This window comes from Macaca nemestrina, chromosome 1 (assembly GCF_043159975.1).
Source record: "Macaca nemestrina isolate mMacNem1 chromosome 1, mMacNem.hap1, whole genome shotgun sequence".
Classification (NCBI taxonomy): domain Eukaryota; kingdom Metazoa; phylum Chordata; class Mammalia; order Primates; family Cercopithecidae; genus Macaca; species Macaca nemestrina.
This window is the reverse complement of record NC_092125.1, coordinates 11,312,338-11,321,654: the sequence shown is the minus strand read 5'-3', so window position 1 is coordinate 11,321,654 and position 9,317 is coordinate 11,312,338. Positions and strand designations below refer to the sequence as shown.

Below are 9,317 nucleotides of genomic sequence, written 5' to 3'. Positions count from 1 at the left end.
CCTACCACACCCCCCCCCTTTTTTTTTTTTTTTAAAGTCTTAGTTCTTAAGACTAAGAAACTAACTTGTCAGTTTGGCTCAAAACTAAGTCTCTAATGATCAAGGCACCTCCAGTTGGCCAATCGATAATCAGATACCTTTAGTCACTGTTCTAGACATTGGTTTAAGTCTGGTGCTCAGACCAGGGAAGATCAGCATCATCTAGGAAATGGTTAGAAATGTGAGGAGTTTAAGCCTTTGTCCAGACTTACTGAATCCAACTCTGAGAATGGGACCAGTCATCTGTTTCTACCAGCCCTCCCGTGATCCTGAGGCACACTCAAGTTTGAGAACCAGCTATCTAGATTCATAGTTAGTTTTACCCTAGTTTCATTGATCTTATGGAAGAATTTTATTCCGTGTTCTGACCTAAGACCTCTGCTAAGTCTGAAATTTTTGTATCAGTTTTTATTCTATGCTGAGTTATATTGCCAAGCTTAAGAGATAAAATGACATGAAGAGATGAACTAGTCTGAAAGTAACCTTTTACCTTTCAAATGAGAAGCTCGGCACAGGCTGGGAGTACAGTCTGGTTTTATTGACATGTTTGGTCTGGACAATTCAGCTGTTTGATAGCCAAGTAGGATACTACTAAGCCTCCAAGGATTAAGGTCCCAGAAAGGCCTGCCACCCACAGAACTTTTGAGTCTACAGGAGCACCTGGAGGATGGAAAGGTAGATTAATGTATGCTAAAACCAAATGATTTGGTGTCCGAACAAAGAATAGCAGTCTTCTGCTATAGGAAAGTCAATTTCTTTTGACTAGAACACAAGGGGTAGAAAGGAAGAATTCGGTTTGACTGGTAGTTTGGTTCACTAGTTAGATCTCCTCCCTCTTGGATACTTACGGAGCTTTTCTGGAGGGTCCTTAGTGGCTTGGAGTAGAATCATGGGGCCTTTGCTAGAAACACTAGCAGTAGTGTTCTGAAAAATGGTGCCTGAATTTCTTCCTGTTAGAGAAATGAGACCTAGTAATTCATTAGTTTTTGCACCCATAGAGCAGGGATAGAAAATGTTTTGGTACAAGGCCAAGTCTCTATAAAGCTTGGTTCTATGCCTTAAAAAAAACCTCATTAAGTGTATTAATACATACTTGAACAATTCAGATTTTGTATCTGATGCCATTACCTTAGTTTCACCAGGACTTGCTTAGAAACTATCCCTGAACTTCCATGCTTTTCTAAACAGAGTCCTTTGACAGTAACATGTTTATAATTCAGAGATCTTTCCCTGTGATTCAAAGGTAACTAGAACAGAATTTGGAGGCTGAGGTGCAGAGAAATTTAATGAGTTTAGTTCTGGTTTTCAAATGAAAACACAATTTGATTCACTTGAAATATAAAAACAGTTTTATGTTTTCTGTATTCCATGTCGTATTAAGAAAGATGGCAAGTGGAAGAATGGGAAACAAAGACATGCAGGTGGACTGTGAGGAGGAAAAATATTTCTGGAGTTTGAGAACAGCCCAAGCAACATAGCAAGGTCCATCTCTATTAAAAAAAAAAAAAAAAAAAGCCGGGTGTGGTGTCTCACGACTGTAATCCCAACATTGGGAGGCCGAGATGGGTGGATCGCCTGAAGTCAGGAGTTCAAGACCAGCCTGACCAACATGGTGAAACCCTGTCTCTACTAAAAATACAAAATTAGCTGGACTTTGTGGCACATGCCTATAATCCCAGCTACTCAGGAGGCTGAGGCAGGAAAATCATTTGAACCCGGGAGGCGGAGGTTGCGAGCAAGCCAAGATCTCACCATTGTACTCAAGCCTGGGCAAAAAAGAAAAACTCCCTCTCAAAAAAGATAAGCTGGGTATAGTGGAATATGCCTATAAGTCCTAGTTACTTGGGAGGCCGAACTAGGCGGATCACTTGAGCTCAGGAGGTTGAGGCTACCATGAACTATACTCATGACATTGCATTCCAGCCTGCATGACAGAGCAAGAACTGGTCTCAAAAAAGAAACAGTGTAGAACTGTTTTAATTCTCCTTTTTCCAGTTGTAGGACCTTAATCTAAGGTGGTTCTTTCTTTAGAAGTAGGGATAATATGCATTTTTGGAGATGTTAAAGTATTTAATGTTGTACTTGGCATAATAAGCACCATTTAGTTACTATGAGTTTTGCTAGAAGGGACTTAAAGCTTCAGAGGTCATGAATGCCAACTCAGAGGCTAGACAAGTACAGGTTGAATCAGGTAGACATACAGACACATTGACTTAGAAGCATTGGCCACAACCAACTAGAGACCACATTCTAGGTCCACTCATTCTACTTATAGATCTTTAGGCTGCATTGCCAGACCTGTCAAGCAGGTATAGACATGTTTACTATCCAGGTGTATCTTGTTAAAATGAGACATAAGATGGCCATAAACTGCCTTGGTTTGTGCATGAATTCAAGTTCATATGGAAAAAGCTAAGGATGAGGGTTACCCAAACATTTATAGCTTATCTTAGACATGGGATTCTGGGAAGCTAGTCAGCTTTGTTCTGTGGCACTGCAAGTAATTAGAGAAGCCTTAGTAAGATGAATCTTCAGTTTGAGTTGTTTAGCTAGAGACTAGGAAAGGTTAGACATGAGACTCAAGATTCATCCAAGTCTGTCCTCTAACATACAATCAGCTTAGATACTCACGACTGAGATCAGGACAGGTTACCGCACAGGATGGTGTCTCAGCAGGCTGGCAGACTGACACACTGCAGTGCAGATGCACCTGGGAGCCAACAGAATTCAGATCATTTGTAGTATCACCATGCTACGTGTCTCTAAACCTGCTTTGTCTCCCCAGGAAGAGGTTCAGGAAGTTATTGGAAAATTGATATGGTCCAAGTTGATATCACAATAGCACTAAGGAACTGGAGTCCAACTGACAGATGCCACTCATGTGATTGGTAACAAGGGTTGCTCCGAGTACCAACAGCCAGCATTAAAGGGCTTCCTTGGCTGCAGAGTAATAGGACATGGAAACAGTTGTAAGTTGGGGAGGTTCAGAGCCCTGGTGAGGGTCATGGAAGGGAACATCCTACCGGTCCCCTGAGGGCCTGTTTCTCCGCTGTAGGGTCCACAAAGCTGAAGGTGAAGATGCTGAAGCGCTGGTAGTGAGAGGGAAATGGAAGATCCAAGGCTTTCTGGACAGGGATCAGCTGGGTCTGATAGTTGTCTCCAATGTAGGGGCAGCTAGACCAAGAGACCCGGCAGTCAGGATGGGCTTGAGAGTCTCAGCACCGGTGCATGAAAGAACCACTTACCCCTTTACCAGGATGGGCCACTGTGGCTGACTCAGTGGGTCTGTGCTGGGTGTTGCCCAACACTGATGTAGGAGCAGCCCCAGGGAGGGGTCTGTTCTGTGAAGGATGGAGACCTCCACATAGATGGGATCCCGAAGCAACTTCACCACGGGGTAGTCACCAACACCATAGTAGGAGCCATAGTTTTTATCTGCAAGAGGCAGAAATAAGGATTTAAAGTAGTAACCTCTCAGTGACTTGAGGGACTCTCATCCCCTTAGATAGTAACAAGACACTTAAGCGGCTTGGGGCTAAGTTAGGGTCTTCATGCCCCCAGAAGACTGGATTTAGACTATATGCCAGATACTCCAGCCAAGGGGGTCATACCTTTGGCAATCTGAAGTTCCAGAGTGAGGGGTCCAGGCTGGGTCTCAGGAAACGGTGGTGGGAGAGTAAAAACCTGGACCTTGATTGGGAGAGAGTTGCTACTTACTGAGTAGCTGCAGCTGACATGGAGCCTGCAGAGAAACAAGATTTTAGCTAGTTGGTTGTGGGAGAGGCAGGTGTCAGTTATACACATCCTTTCTTTTTAACTCAAGGAAAACATTAAGTGCTAGACAAGTTTATAAGTATGATGGATGTGGTTCCCGCCCTGCTGGGAGCTGTATTTTAGCTGTATTTTAGCTGCAAGTAGGACCAATGGTTTAATTGGAGATAAGCACACAGAAATAAAGATGCATCATGACAAACAGATACCTACTGTAGAGCAGATCAGGGAAGACCTTAGAGGTACCTTGATATGAAGGTGAAAGAAAATAAACTTGAGGTAGATGGAGAGCCTCACCCAATATAGAGCAAAGTCTGGAGGCAAGGAAGTGCTCGAGGCCCTTTGAAAGTTCCATAAAAGAACCAGGCTGCAATCAGGGAACAGGGAGTGAGGGACTGAGAATGTTCAGAGTGAACAGGCTGGAGATGAAGTAGGAGCTGTTTTATGCAGGGTCCCGATGTTCATCTTAAAGCTTTGTTTTTTCCATGGCTTTAAGGTGTGTGATATGATAGACCTAAGGTTTATAGAGGAATTCTTTTGGCCATAGCATGGACAATGGAGAAGGCCAAGATGTAAAATGGAGAAATGTAGGCTAAAATGTAGAATGGAGAAGGCCAAAATGAGAAAAAAATCGTTAAGTGAAATAGCAGAACTCCAGGTGAGCTTGAGACTTAGGTCGGGTTGGAGACAGCAACACAGATGGACTTAAGTAATGGGCAGTGAGATTGGTGAACCAAGGTAGCAGACAGGTTCTCCCAGCACTGAGGAGTGCTCATTTGTGGATTCAGGGCTTACCCGAGAATGCCCACTTTACGGATGAGGGGAAGTCATTCTGGTCAAGCAGGGTCAGGTTATGCAAGCCCTTACCTGAAGATGCTGTCACGAGTGACAGAGCCACGGCTCCCATTTTTCACATCCCTAGTTGCCACCAGTTCATTTTCGTATACTGCTCGGTCTCCAGTGATCTACAGGAACAGATGGAGAAATCTTGACCATTTCTGTTAGCGTTACGCTGCTTGACTCGCATCTGGTCTAAGTCCTCAGCAATGCTACCCCGTTGTATGTTACGTTTCCTATTCTTTCAGCAGAGGCGAGAACACATAGCAGTGACATCCTGGCAAGTTATCACTTTGCCTTATTTCAGGACAAAGGAATTGGAAGGGGAATTTGAGTACCTAGAAGAGGCAGCTGAAGCACTACCAATTCCAGTCAGCATCCCTGCTGGTTTCTTCTCTATGGCTTGGTAAATGACAGCCTCTTAGCTAGATCACAGCTGTGATGCTCTTAGCTGAACACCCAGAAGAGATTAACTTTTTCAGTGATGAGGCGTTCTCCTGCCCTAGAGACTCTCCCAAACTAAGCAGTAGTCACAAGTATCCTTCATGGCCAGCGTATTTCAGCCCTCCCCCACTAGTCACTACGACGTTCCCACCCGACTTCCAGAGCCAGAAACAAAGCCCAACTGCTCACCCGTCTTGTGGTGCCACAGGAAGTAAATGGAAACTGGAACAGAACAAAAGCTTGTGTTGCCATCACAGGGTTACACGCACTGTCATTCCTAAGGGCCAAGCGCACAGAATCCAAGAGCAGTGGTGGCGAGGCCACGTTCCGAGACACAGCGATGGAGAAATGGCCTTCTCGGGTACAACGCAAGGTCACTGAAACAGAGCAGCTGTGCTGAAGGCAGGTCATCTCTCCCATTAAGGGGAGAACCAGATGAAAGTCTAACCACTTTTAATCCCACTGAGAAGTTGGGTGTTCCCAGCTGATGACCTCAGTGCAAGATCAGCCACCCAGTTTAACCCAGGCTCTAAATTACCTCCTGGGGTTGAGTCTTGCCTCCCCAACTTATTGTGCGACCTCAGGCAAGGTATTGCGCCTCCTTCAGTTTTATTTAAGAGGGGGATAGTAGCTCCTACCTCATTTTGCTTGTCAGTTAAGATTAAGATCTTAGAATAGAGTGTGCAATGTATTAGGTTGGTGCAGAAGTAATCCCGGCTTTTGCCATTGTGGCAAAGGCTGTGATTATTTCTGCAGGAACCCATAATACTCTGAGGTTGAATTTATGTTAGAAAACCTCAGAGCAGGATTTGAAACATGGAGAAAGCAACAGCCTTGAAGTGAGGCTCCCTAAACAATCCCAGAGTATCAGCCAAAGTCACTATTCCTTGGAGAAAAGTTAAGTTTCTGTCAATTAGCAGTATCTGGCACTAGCAATTATCTGGCACATAGCCTTCAAGTCTAAGTGTTATTGGCTTTATATCTGGATTCGGGGAGAACGGACAGTGGAAGCTGTAGAAAGGTCTGTTACTTTGGGATCCAGTGTTCTTGGATGCGTGGCTACATGGCAGCCTGCTATCACTTACGTTTGCTTTCTGAGCAAACCCCTCTCCGGATTTCACTGTAATTGGCACACTTCCTCAGCTGGTTTCAGAGGTGTGCTCAATTACTCACCGGTGTTTCCGTAGTAGCAGGAATTCACCTCCTCAGAGCTGTAACAGCAGCCTAGCCCCTCACAGTCTCCTCGAGAGATGGGTGAAGGTGCACATGGCAGCCTGTCCCGCGCTGGGATGGAGTCACACCAGTCAGTATCTGGAGCATCTCGGGCTGGGTTTTGAAAAAGAGTAAGTCAGGTTAGGTAATGGAAAAGTTAGTCTTGAATACCATTTTGATACAAGTCATTGACTTTGGATTCCTGTAGATGTGTACATGATTGAAATAGGTGTATCTATTCCATATTGTAGATACAGTCTTGAGCGGTTACATGCTGTAGATTAAGTCTTGGGAGGCTGTCAACATTAAGTCACCTTGTAAGAGTGCCCTGACAGGTTTTTTTTAAAAATAAAAGAATGCCAACAAGATTCGTAGAAGCAGTAGGGGCTTCTTACTCCTTCAAGTAGCAATCCTTCTGTTCTGTAGAGGCATTTCTCAAGTCTTAGTTTGGATATGAGTTATCTGAAGATTGTTTTTGAGTTCAGGTCTGGTTCAGAACTGGGGTAGGACCTGTGAGTCCTCATTTTATTAGTGCTGCTGATCCTGGCTATGTATTGGGAAGGAAGGCAGGTGAGAAGAGGGAATTGAAAGTTTGAGTCTGTTCTGACTTTGAGGATGGGCTCTCAGTCAGGCGAGACTTTCTGAAGTTGAGTAGGCATCATACTTCCTACTGTTTCCTTAGGGAAATGATCAGATACCCCTCCAGCTGGTGGGATGGGAGACCTGGGTCCTAGTCTCAGTGCACATCTATCTCCGTGGAGGTGTTGTTCCAAGTTCCCTTACTAGCTTCAGTTTTCTTTCCTATCATTCTCCCCATGGGTGAAAAACTCCTGGTTCTGGGAGTTCTTTGAATCCCAGCTCACTCACTCACCAGTGATAGGCCCTTGGGCAAACTTCCTGGCAAGAGATAGGTTGGGTTTTTTTTTTTTTTTTTTTGGGAAACGGAGTTTCACTCTTGTTGCCCAGGCTGTAGTGCAATGGCACGATCTCAGCTCACTGCAACCTCTGCCTCCCAGGTTCAAGCAATTCTCCTGCCTCAGCCTCCCGAGTAGCTGGGATTGCAGGCATGCACCACCACACCTGGCTGATTTTGTATTTTTAGCAAAGACAGGATTTCTCCATGTTGGTCAGGCTAGACTCGAACTCCTGACCTCAGGTGATCCACCTGCCTCGGCCTCATAAAGTGCTGTGATTACAGGCATGAGCCACTGCACCTGGCCAGCAGTAGTGTTTGCAGCACTAAGTTAGGATTAGGGAAGGTAACACCTGAAGTGCTTACACCCACAGTGCCTCGGCATTGAGGAATCTCAATTGGTAGTTATTCTAAGGATTGCCCATGGAGGTGAGAGTTGGGACATGATCCTTTGTTAGTGTCAGGTGTCACTGCACAGAACCGGTCAGAGAGGACTAAGAGCACTTTCACCCCTCTCAGATCCTGAGAGCTTCCAGCCTTTACCTAGAAGATCCATAGGACACTTGAGCAGCTTCCTCTCTGGAACCATCTTGTGTTCAGCCACACCCACTCCTTCAACTCCAACTGGCATGATGTAGTGGGAGTCCTGGAGAGACAGGCCCTTGGGAGTCAGCCCAGATGGTAGCATGAGGGGCTTCACTCAGTGTCCCTGGCCACTGGGTCATACTCACCCACTCAGTGACATAGCAGCTGCTATAGGTTGCCTCCAACACCACGGAGCTGCCTGGACCGTTTCTTATCCAGGTGCCACAGTCAGAGTCATTCTGTAGCTTGTGCAGCAGCCCTTGGTTGTCTGGAGGGGTGGGGAAGAGGTAAAAAGACAGCAGTCAGTCTCCAGTGCCAGAAAGGACAGTCAGCCTTGCCATTAAACCCCAAGGAGCAACTGTCAATTAGAGGAACAAGAGGGAAATCAGATTCAGATCAGACGTAGTTATAACTTAGACTATTTCTTTTAGCAGAAAGATGCGACAGGCTCAGAGGGGGAAAGTATCAAGGCAGGAAGGTAGAGGAGACACCATTGCTTGGCTAAGCAAGGCAAGTCATCAAACTTACCCCAAGTTATTAGTACAGGAGGAGAAGTTGCCTCCTGACTGAGGTTTACAGCAAACTGGAAGCTCCACAGCCCACAATGGAGCACACTGGAATAACCTGGTGTCTCAGGCTTATGCTGACCACTCAAAACAAGAGATAATGAAACACACAGCAAGACACACTGCAGCAGCCGCATAATGCTACCAGGAGTTCCTACCGGCCGCAGGCTCTCCACCTTCTCTCCCAAGAGCCAGGGGTCTGCCTGCCCAGATTCCTTTATGTACAGAAGGCAGGCTTGGTTTCAGCTGCACATCTTTGTGACACTCAGGTGGGATGCTTTTAGAAAGGGTAATTCTTCTAGCCTCATTTGCTTTGGGGCACAGTCTGCAGCTGCCTCACATTAAATACCACCATCCAGGCAGACTTCAGAGCCCAAGAAAAAGGTAGTAACTTTTAGCTAACAGAAAAGAAAGCAAGCAAGCTTCCTCAGGGTTGCTCAGTGTAGCATTTGTTCCACTAGTTTGTTGAGCGTATTGACTTCAGAAGACCTCCCACTAGAATTTTGCATATTTGGCTGTGAAACTGCCATCTATGAGCTATGGGGTCTGGGTACATTATGAACTCTCTGAATCTTGGTTTTCTCGTCTATAAAATGGGAATGCTATCTCCTGGCAGTGGTGGTTTTAGGATTAAGCGAGAGATTCTACGGCAAGTGCCTGGCACAGGGCTTGGCCAAGCAGTGAGTGCTCAGTCAACATTGTTAGGTGAGAGTTGGGGCCCTTGAGAAGCCTTGTCACCTTCTCCACCCATTCTAGAAAAGTTTCTGTACAATTAGAGCCCGTTTTGAAATTCTAGAAAAATCTAAACTTGTTTCCTGAGAAAGGTTGATTTTGAACCCTTTCTTGGTTCTTAGAGGGAATCCTACCACAGCAATTTTTCAACAAATTCCAAAGCGTTTCATTGCCATAACTGTCCTACGGTGCTTCCCCACAGAATCTGGGGGAAATGT

At 45.5% G+C, this 9,317-nt stretch overlaps 1 protein-coding gene across 2 annotated transcripts; it reads right to left on the bottom strand.

The window, feature by feature from the left end:
- Window positions 1–567: 567 nt before the first annotated feature.
- On the bottom strand, window positions 568–8,575 carry LOC105474625 (zona pellucida glycoprotein 4). 2 transcript variants are annotated; one of them, XM_011729440.3, is made up of 12 exons: window positions 8,330–8,575; window positions 7,948–8,069; window positions 7,760–7,862; window positions 6,265–6,417; window positions 5,281–5,468; window positions 4,678–4,775; window positions 3,651–3,781; window positions 3,285–3,474; window positions 3,063–3,213; window positions 2,671–2,749; window positions 888–1,007; window positions 568–699 (listed from the first exon to the last, which is right to left on the bottom strand). In XM_011729440.3, exons 1-12 carry the CDS (start codon window positions 8,502–8,504, stop codon window positions 575–577), a joined length of 1,635 nt encoding a protein of 544 aa, XP_011727742.1. In that variant the 5' UTR covers window positions 8,505–8,575; the 3' UTR covers window positions 568–574. The 2 variants fall into 2 exon arrangements, with proteins under 2 accessions (XP_011727742.1, XP_011727744.1); XM_011729442.3 differs by having other exon boundaries at window positions 888–989.
- Between the last annotated feature and the right edge of the window lie 742 nt (window positions 8,576–9,317).